Here is a 22,911-nt window from a genome sequence, read left to right as displayed (position 1 = left end):
GAGCAGGGGTCGGGAACCTATGGCTTGCGAGCCAGATATGGCTCTTTTGACGACATTAAAAACGTTATTAAAAAGAATGCATTAGTGCACTCAAAAATCGTTAGTCTTAATTAGAATACATGCATTTAATTGTATTTAACCTATCGTTTTTTTTTTAAATGGTATAGCTCTCACGAAAAATTATTTTTAAAAAATGGGTATTTATGGCTCGGTCCGCCAAAAAGGTTCCCAACCCCTGGTTTAGAGAAAGATGCGCCAAAAAATTGTGAAATGAACAAAACGAAAACTACAGGTCAATAACCCTTTGGATTGAATCGGAAAAAAAATTAAGAAGTTAGATCAGATGTTAAATGCACCATAGAGAATGAATGGGGAAAACATGAGCATTTTTAGAAAAAATGCACCAAAATAATTTGAAATCTAAAACAAAACAAAAACTACAGGTTAGTAAGTTGAAGCTGGTTGAATCGGATGAAGATTTTACAAGTTAGTAAAAAATAGTGCCAAACTATTGAAATTATGAACAAAAAGAAAACTACATGTTAGTAGCCACTTTGTAATCCTAAAGTTGAAACCGACTCAATTCAGGCCACCTCCAGTTTATTTGGGGCACTTCCGATTCAATTTAAGGCCTTTCCGGTTTATTTTAGGTCACTTCCGGTTTATTTGGGTGCTCGTCTGGTTCAATTGAGATCACTTCCAGTTTGGTTTGGGGCACTTCCGGTTTACTTCCTGTTCATTTTGGGGCACTTCCGGTTCATTTCCTGTTCATTTTGGGGCACTTCCTGTTTGTTTTGGGGCACTTCCGGTCCACTTCGTGTTTATTCTGGGGCACTCTAAGATGGCCGCCACACTGTGGAATTGGGGGTGAAGGGGTGAATTAGGTAAGCATAATGGAAGTGGGGTGGGGGTGAATATGATAAACATAGGGTGAACTTTAAAGTTGGAAAGGGTTGAATCTGTCAAATAACGTAGGAATTAGAAGCGAAAAACAGAATTTTGTAAAATTTGGCGTGAATTTCAAAATTGAAAATTTGGAATTTTTGGTGAGTGGGAAGTTTTGGATTCGGTTGGCATTAGATGAGTACCGTAATTTCCGGACTATAAGTCACGTTTTTTTCCATAGTTTGGGTGGGGGGGCGACTTATACTCAGTAGCGACGAGTAGAGCGGGTCCGTACTACTGAGTACATACACGCACTTGTAAGAGTGCACTGAGCTTTCTGACACGGCTTCCGGGAGTAAATCCGCGGGCAGGTGGGGGGCGACTTATACTCAGTAGCGACTTATGTTTTTTTTCACAAATTTTACCTTGATCATTAAGACATCACTTACTTACAAGTATAGTTGACCACTTCCCATGTTATTTTTAGTATAGTTGATCACTTCACATGCTTTTATATCTTTATCTTGAACATATTCAAAACATAAAAAATAGAGAAAACATAAATTAAGGCAATTAACACTTTAAAGCACCATATCCAAGTCCACTGTATGTACACTTGCTCCATTTTTGCTCCTCTTATATTTATTATTATTATTTATTATTTTTTGTTTATTTATCATTTATTCAACACTCTTATTTATTCATTGTTTGTGCCTTCTTGGGTTTTTTTTGTGTTGCTTGTATGCATATGTGTACTATCTCACCGAGGGATAATGGGAACGTAATTTCAATCTCTTTGTGTGTCTTGGTATATAAAAAAAAAAAAAAAAAAAATCGACGATAAAGCGGACTTTGACTTTGATAAAACAACCAAATAAACAAAACAATTAACTACATTTGAAAAAAATATATATTTTCAGACGAAACTGGATGAGGGCGCTCTAAATTTCACCGTTGGCCGTGACTCATCAACTGGGTGGGCTTAAGAAAAATGACACCAAAAAGAAACTCATATTTTGCAGGTTACAAACTTCAAGTTGTAAAATATGCAGCTGAAAACAGTAATCGAGCAGCAGAAAGAAAGTTTGGAGAACCATGATGTACCAATGGATTACTATTTCAAGTGAATTCAGTGGCACGGCGCGGCACGGCGGTTGTTTACATAAAGTACAAACGTACCCACGTAAGGACTACCGGCATCATTAGCGGTGATCGTTTCTAAGTTACACGGAGGACAAAGAGTTTGAAGGAATTAAGGATTTGGAGTGACATAGAAGGTTTGAAAAACTATTATGGCTTTTACGCACGCCCGGTCCTACTCTACTGAGTCGCGGGCCGGCGCTCGGCCGAGTGGCTGTCCGCGAACAGTGCATGGGGCTCGGATATGGCCATTACGCACGCCCGGTCCTATGCCATGGAGTTCTCGTGTCTGGAAGTCCACGCCGCCACACGCTTGGAAGTTTGTTTTGTTTAATAAAGAGCCGTTTACCAAACCCACGTCTATCCTTGTACTTTGTTAACGCTACAATATAATTATATACGAGATCTGTGGAATAGAGATGAGGCTGACGTCAGGGTGCACGCGCGGCGATGTTGACAAAGGACGAGGAATTTGATCGATGGATTTAATGGATTTAAAGTGCACGGATGGTTTGATAATATTATTGACTTATATCATAGTTATTTGAAATATAGTTTATCGTTATATGAGCCTGTGGAATATTTTGAAGTGCAAGCGCCCTCAGCCACGCGCACCCATTGTTGACAAAGAACGATCGATGGATTTAATGAATTGGAGTGACACCGATGGTTTTATAAACATGTTATTCATGTGATAGTTGTCCTTAATCACTCTATATGTTACGTCAGGCCCGTTCTCAGCTCTTTGTTTGTGTTTGTCACGTTAGCATACCTATCGTTTAGCCTGTTGTTGCTATTTAATGAATTGGAGTGACACCGATGGTTTTATAAACATGTTATTCATGTAATAGTTGTCCTTAATCACTCTATATGTTACGTCAGGCCCGTTCTCAGCTCTTTGTTTGTGTTTTTCACGTTAGCATACCTATCGTTTAGCCTGTTGTTGCTATTTAATGGAGTGACACCGATGGTTTTATAAACATGTTATTCATGTAATAGTTGTCCTTAATCACTCTATATGTTATGTCAGGTCCGTTCTCAGCTCTTTGTTTGTGTTTGTCACGTTATCATACCTATCGTTTAGCCTGTTGTTGCTATCGTTTAGCCTGTTGTTGCTCGTTCATGACTGTTTTTGGTGTGGGATTTTGTCGAATAAATTGCCCCCCAAAATGCGACTTATACTCCGGAGTGATTTATATGTTTTTTTTCACTTTTTGGGGCATTTTATGGCTGGTGCGATTTATACTCCGGAGCGACTTATAGTCCGGAAAATACGGTAGTTAAACGATGGAACGGGTTGAATCGGTTGAAAAATTGAGAAATTAGAAGGGAAAAACAAAATTTAAATAGAAACTTTACTCATGAGAAGAGATGCCGTCTGTCACTGCTAATGAGTTGACTCATGTCCTAAATATGAAAAGGACACGTTCAAGTACTTGGATGTGCTTCTGTACTGTATCTGAGTGTCAGTTGAGCAACTTATACGTACGCGAGCAGACCAATGAACAGGACCCGGAAATCTATCAAGCCGCTCAAATTAATCCAAAGTGTCGGCGTTTTCGTATGAATGCAGTGACCGCATATTACTAGGACATTTCCACAAATATACAGTTGACAAACGACAACCATCAATTTGATTTTATAGGCACACACATCGCCGGCTTGCTTGACTCAACTCCGACTGGCATGTATACAAATGCCTTTTTGTTGTACTATACCAGGGGTGTTAAACTCATTTTTTTCGCGGGCTGCATTGTAGTCATAGCTTCTTTCGGAGGGCCATTATGACTGTCAACCCAAATAAATGTATGAGCATCTCATATTATATACAGTAAAAGCTACAAAACAAACTGACAAATAACTCGTTTTAAAATCAGACGAGTAAAAACTGGTAAAATATTTAAAAAAACATATATTATTAAAAGTGAAGACAATTTGCAATTCTATTAATGACACACAAATTCGATGCACAATTTATCTTTGCGGGCTACATAAAATGATGTGGCGGGCCGTATCGGGCCCCCGGGCCTTAAGTTTGTCACCTGTGTACTATACTATCAATTTCAACAACTTTTGTAATAGCCTTTTGTTTTCTTTCGTTCAGACAAAAAATATAGGCCTTTATCTTTTGTAATGTTCTGTTATTGATGCCCTCATTTATTTTTCTCTTTTTTTTTCATTCTCTAATTTTGAAAAGTTGAAAAATTGAGTTTTAACGTCCTGGATTCAAGTTGATACCTGTTAGATGCGTAAGTTGTAAATATCTCCGCTGTTTTTCTTTCTTTTCTAGTCTATGCGCATTGGCTGAGATCCTTCATACAGAAGCCCTTTTTGGGAGGGAAATGTGCATGGACTCTGCAAATTGGTGAACGGCATGAACATCACCTTGTTCAAAGAACAAAACCAACACAATGCGTTACAATTTACAACAAATTACATACCTGCAAATCAGTGTTACTTCTGCTGTTGCCTTTAGTTTCGCGTCATCACGAATTTACACTATAAATTGTGTTCTAACCTTCGCAGTGGAGGCTCTGCCAAACCCGAGAACCGTAGGGTTCAATCGACCCCAGGTTAAGAACCACTGATCTAAGACCATACGTTGCCTAAAACATCTTAAAAAGCCAAACATTCCATTAGATTAAAACATATGTTGAGAACGTATTACCGACAATACAATTAGCAGACCAATTGATGCCATTATGTTCTAATTTGTTTTTTAGTTCCAAATGGCTTACCTTAAAGCAGGACGAGGTAACTTTTTGAAATATTTAAGTATAGAATAGAATATAGAATAGAATATAATATATAAGTCTTGAAACATCAACTTACAACTAATAAAATGGTACCGTTGTCTTGGCTTGGTGGGGTCTGTATCGCTTTTACTAGCACTTTTTTTTTTGAAGAGGGTGGTATGACCCTACCACACAAAAAAATACAAATGTGCTGACTGCTTTACGGCATACAGCACCCCCGCCCCCTTCCTTAGTTGCAAAGAAGGGAGTCGACACGAATGTCTCCGCGCAATTACTGCTTGCATAAGTTGAACAATATTCAAAGAAACTGTTGCAAGATGTAAACGTAATAAAAATAATATTTGGGGAACGGGGGACAAGGCCCAGATCCAACCCAAGACCCTGTGTGATAATGTGTGACCTTGCAGTCTTAACTGAGATCAACTCCTACTTATCTGCAAAGAGTGTAGGGAACGCCAGTGAAAGCAAGAGAAAAGTCAAAGCAAGATAACAGCATAGCTCAAGCTACCTAGCTAATCACATGTGCCAAAGAGGCCTATTCTAACAGAACCATGAGGAATTAGAATGTGGCAGAAGACACACATCTTTAATCTGTTACTGACTGCCAAGATAGATGAGACAAGATACGAGCTTTACAAACCTCACACTTATTTGCAAACTTAATCAATTGAACTGTTAACTCCAAAAAAACCCAAAATGCTTTACTTCAAAGTTTGAAATGGCGTACTTTGACCAGGAGTCCGCTCCACATTGTGGCCAAGGTTAGAATACAATCTAAGTTGATCGCACTCCTGCTCCTCTCTCTCCTGCTCCTGTGTGAAAACCTATTCATGATCTGTTAGACCAACCATCAACTCTTTCTGTTTCATTGTCCTTTGCCTTTTCTCCTCCTTCTTCTCTTAAATTCTTGCGGATTACAGCCCTTTATTGCATATTGTCTCCCATAAGGGATGAAAATAATTTTGAGTTGATATTTTATGTATTTAAGGGCTGTTTGTTCACGTGTCATACGCTCAATAACAGGAATATCACTAAATCTGTGCTTCTCTGCTCGGTGACAGTCACCTTGTCTGCTTTCACCATCCGCCCACACACATCCAGATGCTATTCCAATGCGTGACTTCTGGATCACATGTCGAAGGGCCAGTGTTTAAATTTGAAACGTTTGATGACCTAGAGCAGTGGTTCTCAAATGGGGGTACGCGTACCCCTGGGGATACGTGGAGGTACTCAAGCGGGTGCGTGAGCTTTTACAAAAATATATATACCGGTAGTTAAAAAAATAAATAAAAGAACAGTAAGCCTGGTTGTCTTGAGAATTAGTTATAAAAAGTTTGATGAAATACAAATGTATGTTTTATATTCAGTATTCAATTTTACTCCTTAATAAACAGACTCTCGACAAACCAATAGCAGTCACCTGCGGTTGCCTTGATGACGCATTGTAACCTGGAGATGTGGCTAAAGCATAGCAGCGATGCTACTGTTGAAAACATGGAGAAACAAGTAAAAATGAAGGCAAAACCAGAGCCGACGAAGTACCGACAATACATGGAAGACTATTGTTTGATGGGATTTACGTCCACAAGTTGTAACCCACCCAAAGCACTGTGCTTTTTTTGCGGGGAGAAATTAGGCAACGCGAGCATGAAGCCGACACATCTCCAGCGGCATCTCACCACAAAACACGGATGCCATGTTGGTAAGCCAGCGGAGTTCTTCAGGAGGAAACTTTCTGACTTCAAGTCATCCCAAGACAAAATGCGAAAAGCCTCCACTACATCAGCCAAAGCCCTGAAGGCTTCTAATGCAGTTTCTTTGCTCGTAGCTAAAGCCAAAAAAACGTTCACCATAGCTGAAGAGCTGCTGCTCCCCGCCGCTGTTGTATTGGCTGAAACTTTGAAAATTGTGCCTTTGTCTAATGACACCGTTTGCCGCAGAATAGACAGAATGGGTGCAGACATTGTCGAACAAGTTGTGGGAAAACTTGGCGACTCTTTTTCACTCCAGCTGGATGAATCCACAGATGTCAGTGGACATGCACAGCTTGTTGCTTTTGTGAGATACATTGAGACTGACAACATTTGTGAACACATACTTTTCTGCAAAAGTCTGGAGGGGAGAACAACCGGAGAGGACATTTTTAATGTCGTTAACGCATTTTTCTCTGAAAATGGTATCAGCTGGAAATCCTGCAGCAGCGTCTGTACAGATGCAGCTGCATCAATGACGGGCAGTGCGTAAGGGCTCATTGCACGGATTAAAAAGGAAAATCCCTACATTAAGTGGACTCACTGGTGTGATTCACAGGGAAGTGTTAGCGTCCAAGAAAATGAGCCCCGTGTTGCATGATGTTTTGAACGACAGCATCAAAGTGATCAACTTCATCAAGTCAAGGCCACTTAATGCACGTTTGTTCCGCCGCCTCTGTGAAAACATGGGAGCTGAACACACACAACTCCTCCTGCATACAGAAGTGCGCTGGCTCTCTTGAGGGAAGATACTCAACAGGCTGTTGGAGTTACGAGCTGAAGTGCACACCTTTCTGACAGAGCACGGATCTCCCCATGCCACCTTGTTCGAGAACACGGACTGGCTTGCAAAGCTTTGCTATCTGGCAGATATATTCAGCAAACTGAACAAACTGAATATGTCTCTGCAGGGCAAGGACACCAGCATCCTGAACCTGTATGACAAGGTGGGTGGTTTCCTGAAGAAAACAGAGCTGTGGAAAAGGAGCATGTGGTCAGGAGGACTTCACTTGCTTTCCTCAGGTGGATGCTTTTCTCTCCAATGAAGATGTGGAGACAGCTCCAGTGAAGTTAGTCATAGTGGGACATTTGGCTAGCTTGATAAAGGGCTTTCATTGCTACTTTGCTGACATAGAGGAGAAATCTGCACAGCTGGATTGGGTGAGAAACCCATTTCTCTTGTCTGAAGCAAAGAGAAGCAAGCTTCCTGTCACTCACCAGGACCGTGGCCTGCAGATGAAGTTTGGCGCATCAAGTCTCACACAGTTTTGGGTGTGTGTGAGGCAGGAGCACCCTGAGCTGGGACAGAAACCTTTGAAGCCGCTGCTGCCCTTTGCCTCCACATATTTATGTGAGACCTCCTTCACTGTGATCAAAACAAACCAAAGAAACAGACTGAGCCTGGAGAAGAACTTGATCACAGCAGTTGCCTTCCTGCCACCACTTTTTCATTTGACAATACTTGTCCATTTTGATTAGAATGGGGTAAACATGCACATGCAATGTGTACTTAATATTAAAACCAATAGTGGTGCTATTGTCTAGCTAAGTGACGAGTGTGAGTGCATTTGTGTGTGTGTATGTGTGTGTGTGTGTGTGTGTGCGCGCACTACCGTGCATGTGCACGAGCTTCTGCATGTGAGCATGTCTACAGAGAGACAGACTGGTAGCCTCATGGTTTTGTTTGTTTGTTTGTTTGTTTGTTTGTTTGTTTGTTTGTTTGTTTTGGGGGCAAAGCAGTACCAGGTTGAGATAAGAGTAGCTTTATTAGATTAGATCAATCTTTTAATGACGCAAGTTGAATCAATGCATCAGTTCATATGTCTTATTGGAAATAAAACACTGTTTTGTTATTTGACTTTTTATTGATGGAACAAAGAGAGTGAGGTAGAGGGAGGTGCCTTTATATACCGTATTAGGATTCAGTTTATTATTTGATCACGTGTGCCTATCCTCATTTTCAAAATACACAGACATTTAACAGTATATCAGTAGACTTTATTCTAGACAGGACATCTTCATTGCTATTAATGTGGTACAACATTTCCATTTTGATTAATTTCACGATATGAGAAGGATAGAGCAGGAGTCCTTTCAAGAAACGCGATACATAATTATGCACTCACTGTAGGGGGCTACTTTATTCCAAAACCTGCATAATCTCAATGTGTATCTTGAGGAGCTACTGCTATATCAAGTGATATTAGATATGTTCATATATTGCAATCCCTTTCTCTTATGCTGTGCCATAATCATTTAAGAAACCTTTTTCAGATTTGGTGAACTCAGACTTCTCTGCAGAATTCACATGCATGTTTTTTGGAGTGGTAAGTGCTGTTGCCATTGCCATGATATAAAGTCAGTGGCTATGTTCATACTTTGTCTATTAAGAGGCAGACCATTTGAAAATTCTTCAAAGACAAAAATATAAACAAAAAAAAATGGATGAAAAAAATGTTGGGGAGGGGGTGTTGTGTCTACAAAGCACACCATAACTAGGTAGTTGCGCCTCTGCTGCCACCTACTGTACAGGCAGCACATGTATTTCTCAGTTATCAGCGAAGCGGGCGTCAGTACTTGACCCAGTTAGTGATAAATTGATGGACGAAAACCCACTTCCGTCAGGGTTTAGTCCTTCATAGTCTGTCAAGTTACTCGTAATTCATCTGCAAAACTGGTGTCTGTGACTGATAGACCTTTCATCGGTACTGACGAAATGCCCACCTCTGTATACTGTATTTGCCGGACTATAAGCCACTACTTTTTGGACAAGCTTTGAACCCTGCAGCTTGTAGTCCGGTGCGACGTATCTAAGGCTTTTTTGTGATGTCTAATAATCTTAAACGCTCATTAGCAAAAAAGGTTGCATGGCACCTCTTTGCTGGGCGGAAGGATATGTGACCAGACACACAATCACTGGGGAGAAGAGTGGTGTGTTGATTGCATGTCCGTCCGCCAGGCAAAAAGTGCCATATAGTTAACACAAAGAAGACACAGAACGAAATCAAGATGGACATTATTGAAGAAAGGAAGCTTTTATACACAAACCATTATGGGGGACAAAAGAAATGCATATGATGCCGCTTTTAAGTTAAATGCAGTTGATTTGGCTCTTAACAAAGGAACTAGAGCTGCTCATGCACTGTAGAGGTTTTCTCTGGTCACTAGAGGGCACTGGACTATTGTTGCTGACATCTTGTTGCGTCTGTCACGTCTACACTGGAGCTATACGTGTAGCTCGTATCACATTGCCAACTTTACCCCTGTAAGTGGTCCCATTTTATTTATTATTAGTTGTGTGTTGCTAGTGTTCCCTGCACATTAAGTTTATTATGGTCGTCACTGAGATTTATGTTTGTATGTTTGCAGAGCTCCTTCATCTCTGTCAATAATGGTTATGTTAATAAAAGGTATGCGTCCCCAAAGAACCATCTCTTTCCTGACAATATTTGTGTATATTCTTAACCTTATATATTTAAGGTTATTAAACATTAAAAAACCTACAGTTTACAGTCCGGTGCAGCTTATATATGAACAAAACTAGATTTTCCGCTAAATTTAGCTGGTGCGGCTTATAGTCCGGAAATTACGGTAGTTGTATCAGATCAATTACATCGAAGGTGCTGTATTATTCTTGGGGAACACAATAATATGTTAAATGAATAACTTGACTGCAGTGCTTGTATACAAGACGTGTTCATAAATATTGTGAGGGGATTTATTTTTTTACGCGTTAGGTATGGTTGTATGGACAAGTCTTCTGCTGTTGACATCCTTTAATCAATCCATCACAAAACTGTGTGCCGCTAGTAAACTGTACCTCTGCTAACAAACTATAAACATGTCCGACCAGAAAGGGAGGTGCACATCTTACGGCCTGGGGGGAGCAGTGTGTAAAGTATCTCATTTGCATTTAAAGAGACCGCACCAAAACGGCGTGCTCTGAGCCACACCTCAGAACAACCTGTGACGCTATCAAAACGAGGAATTCAGACAAAAGCATCACTGTTCCACTTCATAGAGACCACAACTGAATGAGTAAAACGTAAAACGGAAGAATTTATAAACGTGATGTGTACAAACCGGATTTAGTTGAAATTGGGAAATTGTGTAAAATGTAAATAAAAACAAAATACAATGATTTGAAAATCCTTTTCAACCTATATTCAATTGAATAGACTACAAAGACAACATATTTAATGCTCAAACTCATAAACTTAGAATTTCATGGCTGAAACAGGTGCATTGGAAGTTGGGAAAGGGCATGTTTACCACTTCGTTATATCATCTTTCCTTTTAATAACACTCAATAAACGTTTTAGAAGAGAGGAGACTAATTCTCTTAGCTTCTCATGTGGAATTCTTTCCCATTCTTGCTTGATGAACCACTTCAGTTGCTCAACAGTCTGGGGTCTTCCCTGTCGTATTTTACGCTTCATAATGCACCACACATTTTCAATGGGAGACAGGTCTGGACTGCAAGCGGTCCAGGGGAGAACCTGGACTCTTTTACTTCGAAGCCACGCTGTTGTAACACGTGCAGAATGTGGCTTGGCATTATCTTCTGAAATAAGCAGCGGCGTCCATGAAAAAGACGTCACTTGGATGGCAGCATATGTTGCTCCAAAATCTGTATGTACTTTTCAGCATTTATGTTGCCTTCACAGAAATGTAAGTCACCCATGCCATGGGAACTAATTCACCCCAATACCATCACAGATGCTGGCTTTTGAACTTTGCGTTGATAACAGTCCGGATGGTCCGGAGGACACGACGTCCAGTGTTTCCAAAAACAATTTGAAAAGTGGACTCATCAGACACTTTTTCATTGTGCATCAGTCCATTTTACATGAGCTCGGGCCCAGAGAACCCGGCGGCGTTTCTGGATGTTGTTCATAAACGGCTTTTGCTTTGCATGGTAGAGTTTTAACCCGCACTTACTGATGTAGTGACGAACTGTATTTACTGACAGTGGTTTTCTGAAGTTTTCCTGAGCCCATTTGGTGATATCCTTTACACACTCATGTCGGTTTTGAAGGCAGTGCCGTCTGAGGGATCGAATGTCACGGTCTTGGTTTCCCGTCGTGGCGCTTACATGCAGTGATTTCACCAGATTCTCTGAACCTAGCCTGATCACATGTGGGATGTTCCAAATAGGTGTTTGATGAGCTTTTCTCAGCTTTCTCAGTATTTTTTGCCACCTTTCCCAACTTCTACTGGACCTGTTGCAGTCATGAAATTCTAAGTTAATTATTATTTGGCAAAAAACAATTAAGTTTACCAGTTTGAACATAAAATATGTTGTTTTGTAGTGTATTCAATTGAATATAGGTTGAGAAGGATTTTCAAATCGTTGTATTTTGTTTTTATTTACATTTTACACAATTTCCCAACTTCAATCGAATCCAGTTTTTAAGCTTTAAGACTTTTTAAATGGACTGCACATATGGAAATTTATCTACACCACATGGTGCCCAAAGCGCTATACAATGCCTCACATTTACCCATTCACACACACCAACTCACATACACCAATAGGAGGTTGCTGCCATACAAGGAGCTGCCAGGTCCACACGGAGCAAATTGGGGTTCGGTGTCTTGCTCAAGGACACTTCGACATTATCACCAGGGTTGAAGATCGATCCTACAACCTTCGAGTTTATAGGCAAACACTACCACTGAGCCACACCGCTTCTTCTTAATACCTTAAATTTTGATTTTTTTGGGGGGGAGGATTAAAGACACAGCAGAAACTTGATTCATGTATTGTAAATGGTGTCAGTAGTAGTGGTTAAATGGAAAAAAAAAAAAGAAAAGACAATTGCTTACGTACCTCAATTTTCACATGAAAAATATACATTTCAAGCCCAGTAGTACATCAATTTGTCGCAGGGCTCAGTAAAGCTGTCTAAGATGAACCATGAGATGAGCCTGAGCCAAGCCATTAAAACCACTGTGACTTGCATCTTTTTTTTCCCATTCATCTTCCATACCGCTTACTCTCACAAGGGTTGCGGGCATGCTGGAGCCTATCCCGGCAGTCTTTGCGCAGTAGGCGGGGTACACAGAGAACTGGTCACCAGCCAATCGCAGGGCACTTCTAAACAAACAGCCGTTCTTGCTCACAACTTAAGTCTGAAATGAGGTTCTCCCTTACCTGGGCTTCAGAGAACGGAGTCTGAATGTTCTCCAGCAGACTGGCCAAGTCTTGCTCACAGTAGCTCATCACCAGAAACAGACTAAACATAAAAGCCCCAAAAAACAAGACAGGAAAAAAATTACTTGATATCATTTGACTAATGTGTTTTGATGTCATTTTTTAACCATTAAGAACAACAAATGTGTGCCTCTATCCAGTGCACAGATTTGAATGCATTCCAGCCACACTCGTAGCTAAGGTTCATTTAATTTACCGTAACTTCCGGTGTATAAGCCACACCGGTGTATAAGCCGCACAAGCTAAAATTCGGGAATATTTTACTTTTTTTCTTACATAAGCCGCACCAGACTATAAGACGCACGTGCACACACGTTTTTTACAACGAAAGACAGTACACAGAAAAAGTTTTAACAACATACTTTAACATGTTTTTCTAAACATTGCCTGTGACGCAGCAGTAGTACCGCAGCAACACGGAAGTGTGCACGCGAGTTATTAACAAAAATACTGGACACAGAAAGCTTTTGTAAAGTTTTAATAACATACCTTAACATTTCTTTCCAAACACTGCCTGTGACGCGGCAGTAATACCACAGCAACACGGAAGTAACACAGCACTAATAGGGTTTGATTAAATAAAACATACCGGTAAAAGTCACTGAGACGCGGCGGTAACACAGCAGCAACACGCTAGCACGGCACTAACCGGGCTGGTTAAAAAAACATACCAGTAAAAGTAAAAACAAGAGCGGTCTTCATCTTCCTCCTGTGCACTGAAACCATTGAAGTCTCCCTGCTCAGTGTCCGATTGGAATAGCGTTAGATAAACTTCGCCTCACACTTTCTCAGTCTCTCTTTCGTCGTCGCTTTTATGCATTTCTTCGAGTGTGATGAGGGTCTGTTCATGCTAATCTTATTCATGCACGAAGCGCTAAATTACATTAAACTAGCGAGCGACACGTATAGCTACAGAATAGACGGGACCACGAAATAAAGAAAAGGGTGCCACAACACAATGTCATCAACATCAACTGCCTTTAGCTTAAAAGCGGCATCATATGCATTTCTTTTGTCCCCCATAATGACGGTTTGTGTATAAAAGCTTCCTTTCGGTAATGTCCGTCTTGATCACGTTCTGCGTGATGCGCAAAATGTTGTAAACACAAACTAGCACGTCTTCTTCGGCGCATTATCTCTTCTTCGTCTGTCTCGCTCTTGCTTCCTGCTAGAGCGCTCCCTGGAGGCCGGAGGCCGTAAAAATCCATAAGTACGCCGCGCCGCCATTTAAGCCTCAGGGTTCAAAGTAACGTTCGGAATAAAATGCATTAAAAGTTCACATTCATTACAACTTGTTTTTGGTGAGCAAAATGTCAGAAGAATTGAGTTTAAATGCTGATTGATTGGGTTTTAATACAATGCAGATAGTCCAAACAGGGCCACTGCTTTGTGTAATCTCTGAGTCACATGGCAGAGTAAGAGAAAGGGTTTAGAGCACAGGTGTCAAACTCAAGGCCCGGGGGCCAGATACGGCCCGCCACATCATTCTATGTGGCCTGCGAAGACAAATTCTGCATCAAATTCGTGTGTCATTACTAGAATTGCAAATTGTCTTCACTTTTAATATCTTTTTTTTTTAATATTTGACCAGTTTTTACTCGTCTGATTTGAAAACGAGTTATTTGTCAGTTTGTTTTGTAGCTTTTACTGTATATAATATGAGGTGCTCATACATTTATTTGGGTTGACAGTCATAATGGCCCTCCGAAAGAAGCTATGACTACAATGCGGCCCGCGAAAGAAATTTGTTTGACACCCCTGGTTTAGAGCCCTTTGACGCAGGTCACCTAGCGTGCATTCCTACTAAAGCTCATAATAGTCACAAGCAAGGCAGCCAGAATAAGCAGCAGCCATAGTAGTGTTTCAAAATAGTATTTTTGTTGTTGTTTTTTTCATCAAGATACCGCGCAACAGTGGTCCACAGCCTTTTTACGAGTGTATAAAAGTGATCAAGTCATCACAAAAATCACAAAAAAAATCTCATAAAAGCCGCACCTGACTATAAGCCGCAGGGTTCAAAATTTTGGAAAAAAGTTGCGGCTTATACACCGGAAATTACGGTATTGCCTGTTATAATCAACATGTCAGTAATGGTGTTTCATTAACATCCATACCTGTTTGATTTACGTGCACGTTAGCATGCTGTGTAATGCTTATAAATGTAACTGTGGAAAATTGAAGTCAGAGGTCTCTAGAGATCTCGTGCAGCGGTGGGCAAACCTTTTGACTTGGGTTCCAAATTTTGACCGGGGGGCTGAACCAGGAGCAGATGGATGTAGTGTTTGTGTGAAGTAATATAAACAACATGTAAAGGTCATTGCATAAAAGGTTTCGGCCTTTAGTAGGTAGAAAGCATGGATAACTTTAAAAGTTAAGATTAGTTGCAAACAGGTGGTGCATCATTCTTGAGCATCCTGCATTGTTTGAAAATGAGAATGGTCGCTAGTTTCAATCCCTTATTATTTATTATTATTTTCAAAATGCTTTTTTTTTTTTTACAACAAACTAGAGAAACTCCCCTTCATTTTCAGTGGGAACGGTGTTGTTGATCTCCCTTTTTTGCTAGTGCATCATAGTCTGGAGTTCATTGTGGCAATTCTTAGGATACAGCCGTGGTGTTGGCCCGTTAACCTAGATCTGTGACGGGCTTTGTTGATGATCATGTGGCTGAACGTCTGCTCACACACATAGGTCGAGCCAAATTGTCCACTCTTTTTTTAAACACTCGGCACTCAGTGTCCACCTTTCTTTTCCTTGGGCTATTCATTTTAATGGAAGGATTCCAGGGGAAGGTTTGTGGGTGGCTTTAGCGTAAAACTGTACCTGAAAGCTCAGCGTGCGAATTATGAGAATGCTGACGTCACAGCCTAGACTCGAAATGCAATCTCGGCAGCGATAGAAATAGAGCGGGCACTGATAAAAATAGAGCGGGTCCGTACTACTGAGTACATACACGCACTTGTAAGAGTGCACTGAGCTTTCTGACACGGCTTCCGGGAGTAAATCCGCGGGCAGGTGGGGGGCGACTTATACTCAGTAGCGACTTATGTTTTTTTTCACAAATTTTTACTTGATCATTGAGACATCACTTACTTACAAGTATAGTTGACCACTTCCCATGTTATTTTTAGTATAGTTGATCACTTCACATGCTTTTATATCTTTATCTTGAACATATTCAAAACATGAAAAATAGAGAAAACATCAAATAAAGCAATTAACACTTTAAAGCACCATATCCAAGCCCACTGTCTGCTGTATGTACACTTGCTCCATTTTTGCTCCTCTTATATTGATTATTATTATTTATTATTATTTGTTTATTTATCATTTATTCAACACTCTTATTTATTCATGGTTTGTGCCTTCTTGGGTTTTTTTGTGTTGCTTGTATGCATATGTGTACTATCTCACCAAGGGATGGTGGGAACGTAATTTCAATCTCTTTGTGGGTCTTAGTATATGAAAAAAAATCGACGATAAAGCAGACTTTGACTTTGATAAAACAACCAAAAGAAATTCTATTTTCAGACAAAACTAGATGAGGGCGCTCTAAATTTCACCGTTGGCCTTGACTCACCAACTGGGTGGGCTTAAGAAAAATGGCACCAAAAAGAAACTCATATTTTGCAGGTTACAAACTTCAAGTTGTAAAATATGCAGCTGAAAACAGTAATCGAGCAGTGGAAAGAAAGTTTGGAGAACCGTGATGTACCAATGGATCACTATTTCGTGACGTCAGTAGCGCGGCGCGGCGGTTGTTTACATACAAACGTGCCCACATAAGGACCACCGGCATCATTAGCGGTGATCATTTTTAAGTGACACGGAGGTTTGAAGGAATTAAGGATTTAGAGTGACATAGAAGGTTTGAAAAACTATTATGGCTTTTACGCACGCCCGGTCCTACTCTACTGAGTCGGGGGCCGGCGCTCGGCCGAGTGACTGTCCGCGAACGGTGCGCGAGGCTCGGACATGGCCATTACGCACGCCCGGTCAGTCTGGAAGTCCACGCCGACACATGCTTGGAAGTTTGTTTTGTTTAATAAAGAGCCGTTTACCAAACCCACGTCTATCCTTGTACTTTGTTAACGCTACAATATAGTTATATAGTAGATCTGCGGAATAAAGACGAGGCTGGCGTCGGGGCGCACGCGCGGCGATGTTGACAAAGGACGAGGAATTTGATCGATGGATTTAATGGAATTAAAGTGCACAGATGGTTTGATAATAGTATTGGCTTGTATTATAGTTATTTGAAATATAGTTTATCTATCGTTATATGAGCCTGTGGAATATTTGGAAATGCAAGCGCCCTCAGCCGTGCGCACCCATTGTTGACAAAGAACAATCGATGGATTTAATGAATTGGAGTGACACCGATGGTTTTATAAACATGTTATTCATGTAATAGTTGTCCTTAATCACTCTATATGTTACGTCAGGCCCGTTCTCAGCTCTTTGTTTGTGTTTGTCACGTTAGCATACCTATCGTTTAGCCTGTTGTTGCTATTTAATGAATTGGAGTGACACCGATGGTTTTATAAACATGTTATTCATGTAATAGTTGTCCTTAATCATTCTATATGTTACGTCAGGCCCATTCTCAGCTCTTTGTTTGTGTTTGTCACGTTAGCATACCTATCGTTTAGCCTGTTGTTGCTTTTTAATGAATTGGAGTGACACCGATGGTTTTATAAACATGTTATTCATGTAATAGTTGTCCTTAATCACTATATGTTACGTCAGGCCCGTTCTCAGCTCTTTGTTTGAGTTTGTCACGTTAGCATACCTATCGTTTAGCCTGTTGTTGCTATTTAATGAATTGGAGTGACACTGATGGTTTTATAAACATGTTATTCATGTAATAGTTGTCCTTAATCACTCTATATGTTATGTCAGGCCCGTTCTCAGCTCTTTGTTTGTGTTTGTCACGTTAGCATACCTATCGTTTAGCCTGTTGTTCCTATCGTTTAACCTGTTGTTGCTCGTTCATGACTGTTTTTGGTGTGGGATTTTGTCGAATAAATTGCCCCCAAAATGTGACTTATACTCCGGAGCGACTTATATGTTTTTTTTCACTTTTTGGGGCATTTTATGGCTGGTGCGACTTATACTCCGGAGCGACTTATAGTCCGGAAAATACAGTATTCTGCATATTTTGCTTTTTCTTGGGCACACAAAATTTAGCATTTAGTGAGATGATATTCAAGATGGAGTCTCACTGGAATGAAAGTAAGTGGACTCATTCAGAGTAGTGTTCCAAGTTCCAAAGATGTAAATCCACACATATTTGACAGTTACAGTTCGGACTGCTGGATTCTGGATAAAAATCAGAATCACGATTATTTTGCTCATTATTGAAATCACGATTATTTACATCAGTGGTCCTTAACTTGGGTTCAAGCGAACCCTAGGGGTTCGGTGAGTCGGTCTCAGGTGTTCGGCAGAGCCTTCACTGCGGAGGTCCGAACACACCTGATTCATCGTGTAAATTCACGATGACACACATCTGAACTGGTCTCGCAAAGGCAATAGCAGAAGTCAAACTGATTTGCAGGTATGTAATTTGTTTTGAGTTTATGCATTGTGTTTGTTATGTTCTTTGAACAAGGTGACATTCATGCATGGCTCATTTTGTGCCCCAGTAAAATACATCTATGTCTTGAATTTGAAAACCAATCGGAGGATTATACGCAACACGTAGAGTATTTGTGTCCACCGCCATTGATAAATAAATACTATAGTTTGTGCAAAGCAAACAGCAATAGGACCCTCTAAAATGGCATCGACAAAGAGACATGCTTACGAGGCACAACTAAAGCTTTCTGGAAAGCCGGGATTATTGCCAAAAAGTAAAGTGACAACGACGAGACAATGACAAGAGGGATCTTGTCATGTTTAATGGCAAACTTGCCCAACTGTTTAATTTGGATAAAGATGATTGCTAACAATAACAATAATGTGACTACAGTACAATACATGATTAATTAGTAGAATAAAGTACAACTGACCTAACAGTCTTTCTCCCGTGACGTTTTTTTTTTTTTTTTTACTGTAAGTCATGGCATGCCTGCAACCTATAATGCGGTGCATCCTATGTGTGGATTAAGTACAGAAAAGCCCACGGAATTGAGTCTGCACCTTTAGCCCGAAGCGCCTTATGGTGCGAAAAAATACGGTATTCACTTGGTTTTGAGGCTCACATCAACCCATGAGTTTTACAATGCTGACCTTTCAAGGTGGCCGCCGACAACAACCTCCTTTAGCTCCACGATGTTGGGATGTCGGAGCCGCAGCAATAGGGTAATCTCTCTGAGGCTGCTGATTGGAATCCCTGACACGCACGCACACACAAACACAGCCACAAACACACACACACACAGATACTTTCAGTTGTAGCGCGTACACAAGTGAACACACTGCTAATTAAAACTAATTTGAAAACAGTTTAGTGTTGAGAAATAAACTGAAAAACAACGCTGAGGAATTACCATCTTTTTCTTTATCCATTCGAACTTTCTTCAGTGCGACAATTTCATCAGATTTGGTGTCACGAGCACGGTCTGGAGGAAAAATTTTAAATTATTTTACACATGAGCTTTGATTAGGAACTGCATATTATCTCCAAGATACAGCTAAGCCTCAATTTTAAGCGTACATAGGGGTCCTGAATTTGTGAATCGCATTAACCCCGAAAGCGCGTCATTTAGAAAGTCTTGGAAGGGGATGAAAATTCAGAGCCATGCATACAAGTACATCAGGAACTTGCAGTAGGGAAATATGTAATAAGATACACGTGTTTGCATTTTTGGAGTAACATTGTTCTGGATGAAAATTAATACCATATAATTTTTTAAAATTACAAGAAGTCTTTATCCTGCCTCTGCTTACTGCCAGTGGGTTTGTTCCGTTGTGCTAAAGTACAACCTTTACGTTATTACTGCAGTCCCTTTAAGAGGAACGCAGAAGGAGAAAAAGAATAAACACGCCGTCACGGACTTAACAGTAGAAACTGCCTCTTATTTTTTCACACTACAATTTCTACAATATCGTCCATTTAAAATAATAAAAATTTAAGGTTCATGACCAAACCGCATTAGACAGAAAGTTGCGTGGAGTCGAAGCAGGTAAAATTGAGGCTAAGCTGTATATACCGTATTTTTCGGAGTATAAATCGCACCATTTTTCATAGTTTGGGTGGGGGTGCGACTTATACCCAGGAGCGACTTATATGTGAAATTTTTTAACATCCATCCATCTTCTTCCGCTTATCTGGGGTCGGGTCGCGAGGGCAGCAGCTTTAGGAGGGACTCCCAGACTTCCCTCTCCCCAGCCACTTCATCCAGTTCATCCCGGGGGATCCCAAGGCGTTCCCAGGCCAGCTGAGAGACAGTCTCTCCAGCGCGTCCTGGGTCATCCCCGGGGTCTCCTACCCGCGGAACATGCACAAAACACCTCCCCAGGGAGGCGTCCAGGAGACATCCTGATGAGATGCCTGAGCCACCTCATCTGGCTCCTCTCAACGTGGAGGAGCAGCGGCTCTACTCAGAGTCTCTCCCTGATGAAGCTTCTCACCTTATCTCTAGGGGGGAACCCGGACACCCTGCGGAGGAAACTCATTTCGGCCGCTTGTATCCTGGATCTCGTTCTTTCAGTCACGACCCATGACCATAGGTGAGCGTAGGAGAATAGATCGACCGGTAAATCGAGAGCTTTGCCTTTTGGGTCAGCTCTTTCTTCACTACGAAAGACCGGTAAAGAGTCCGCATTACTGCCGACGCTGCACCAACCCGCCTGTCGATCTCGCGCTCCAACCTCCCCTCACTCGTGAACAAGACCCCAAGATACTTGAACTCCTCTACTTGAGGCAGGATCTCATCCCCGATCCGGAGAGGGCATTCCACCCTTTTCCGACTGAGGACCATGGACTCGGATTTGGAGGTGCTGACCCTCATCCCGACCGCTTCACACTCAGCTGCGAACCGTTCCAGTGAAAGCTGGAGATCACGGCTTGAAGAAGCCAACAGCACCACGTCGTCTGCAAAAAGTAGAGACGCGATGCTGAGGTCCCCAAACCGGACACCCTCAACCCCTTGGGTGCACCTAGAAATTCTATCCATAAAATTTATGAACAGAATCGGTGACAAAGGGCAGCCTTGTCCAACCCTCGCTTGGAACGAATCCGACTTACTGCCGGAAATGCGGACCAAACTCTGGCATTGGCGATGCAGTGACCGAACCGCCCTTATCAGTTGGCTCGGCACCCCGTACCCCCTCGAGGATCTTGCCGAGGGTGTAGAGCTGGTCCACTGTTCCACGGCCAGGACAAAAGCCAAACTGCTCCTCCTGAATCCGAGGTTCGACCTCCCGACTGACCCTCCTCTCCAACACCCCTGAATAGACCTTACCAGGGAGGCTGAGGAGTGTGACTCCCCTGTAATTGGAACACAACCTCGGCAATGTTGTAGAGGCGTGTCAGCCGTGACAGCCCCACAACATCTAGAGCCTTTAAGAACTCCGGGTGGATCTCATCCACCCCCGGGGCCTTGCCACTGAGGAGTTTTTTAACTACCTCAGTGACTTCAATCCCAGAGATTGGAGAGCCCGCCTCATAGTCTCCAGGCCCTGCTTCCACAATGGAAGGCGTGTAGGTGGAATTGAGGAGGTCTTCGAAGTATTCTCCCCACCGACTCACGACGTCCCGAGTCGAGGTCAGCAGCACGCCATCTCCACTGTAAACAGTGTTGACGGTGCACTGCTTCCCCCTCTTGAGACGCCGGATGGTGGACCAGAATTTCCTCGAAGCCGTCCGGAAGTCATTCCACATGGCCTCGCCAAATTCCTTCCTTTTTGCTTCAGCAACCACCAAAGCCGCGTTCCGCTTGGCCATCCGGTACCTGTCAGCTGCCTCCGGAGTCCCGCAGGCCAAAACGGCCCGATAGGACTCCTTCTTCAGCTTGACGGCATCCCTTACCGCCGGTGTCCACCAGCGGGTTCGAGGATTGCCACCACGACAGGCACCAGCGACGTTACGGCCACTACTCCAGTCGGCTGCCTCAACAATGGAGGCGCGGAACATGGTCCACTCAGACTCAATGTCCCCCGCCTCCCCAGGGACGTGGGAAAAGCTCCGCTGGAGGTGGGAGTTGAAGCTCATACCAACTCCGCCGAACCCCTGAAGACGACTCACCCAACCCCTAGGGTTTGATCAAACCCAGGTTAAGAACCACTTGTCTAGTTGCAACTTTTCAGCCTCACACACCAGCTTGGGCTCCTTTCCAACCAGAGAGGTGACATTCCATGTCTCAAGAGCCAGCTTCTGCAGCCGGGGATCGGACCGCCAAGGTCCCCGCCTTTGGCCGCCGCCCAGCTCACTTTGCACCCGACCCCTTTGGCCCCTCCTACAGGTGGTGAGCCCATGGGAAAACGGGATCCACGTTTTCTTTTTGGGCTGTGACTGGCTAGGCCCCATGGGCGAAGGCCCGTTCACCAGGCGCTCGCTTTGATTACATAAAGAACTAGAATTAGATCGATAGATCTAATGATTTGGAGTGACATAGATGGTTTGATAATATTGTTGTTTATATAATAGTTATTTGATATATAATTTATATATCGTTATATGGGACTGTGAAATAATTTGAACTGCAACTGACGACGAGTCCGGCGGCGCGGCGCACACGCGGCATTGTTTACACAAAGGATGATCAATGGATTTAATGCACAGGTGTCAAACTCAAAGCCAGGGGGCCAGATACGGCCCGACACATCATTTTATATGGCCCGCGAAGAAAAATTGTGCATGGAATTCGTGTGTCATTACTAGAATAGCAAATTGTCTTCAATTTGAATAAAAATCAGTTTTTTTAAATATTTGACCAGTTTTTACTCGTCGGATTTGAAAACGAGTTATTTGTCAGTTTGTTTTGTAGCTTTTACTGTATATAATATGAGGTGGTCATACATATCATAACGGCCATCCGAAAGAAGCTATGACGACAATACGGCCCGCGAAAAAAATGAGTTTGACACCCCTGATTTAAAAAATAATAGTGACACAGATGGTTTGATAAAGGTGTTATTTATGTTATAGTTATTTGGATAACTGTTAATGTTACGTCAGGCCCGTTCTCAGATCTTCATTTGTGTTTATGTCACG

At 41.9% G+C, this 22,911-nt stretch overlaps 1 protein-coding gene and 1 long non-coding RNA gene across 7 annotated transcripts in view; both read right to left on the bottom strand.

The window, feature by feature from the left end:
- Nucleotides 1-22,911, bottom strand: part of cdk10 (cyclin dependent kinase 10) — a 65,948-nt gene that overhangs the window by 30,327 nt on the left and 12,710 nt on the right. For all 6 annotated transcript variants that reach the window (XM_088377800.1, XM_088377798.1, XM_088377799.1 and 3 more), the window contains 3 exons: nt 19,244-19,315; nt 18,984-19,086; nt 12,690-12,771 (listed from right to left, as the gene is read on the bottom strand). In XM_088377800.1, coding sequence (XP_088233926.1) covers nt 12,690-12,771; nt 18,984-19,086; nt 19,244-19,315 — 257 coding nt within the window. The remainder of the gene's footprint in view (nt 1-12,689; nt 12,772-18,983; nt 19,087-19,243; nt 19,316-22,911) is intronic.
- LOC148395945 (uncharacterized) lies at nt 1,697-7,739 on the bottom strand. The gene is made up of 2 exons (XR_015858922.1): nt 7,323-7,739; nt 1,697-7,208 (listed from the first exon to the last, which is right to left on the bottom strand). It is a non-coding gene; the product is annotated as an uncharacterized LOC148395945 (long non-coding RNA).

Source organism: Syngnathus floridae, chromosome 6 (assembly GCF_059516105.1).
Source record: "Syngnathus floridae isolate MCC-2025c chromosome 6, RoL_Sflo_1.0, whole genome shotgun sequence".
Taxonomy (NCBI): Eukaryota; Metazoa; Chordata; class Actinopteri; order Syngnathiformes; family Syngnathidae; genus Syngnathus; species Syngnathus floridae.
The sequence above is the reverse complement of the archived record's forward strand: the minus strand, read 5'-3'. Positions and strand labels throughout refer to the sequence as shown.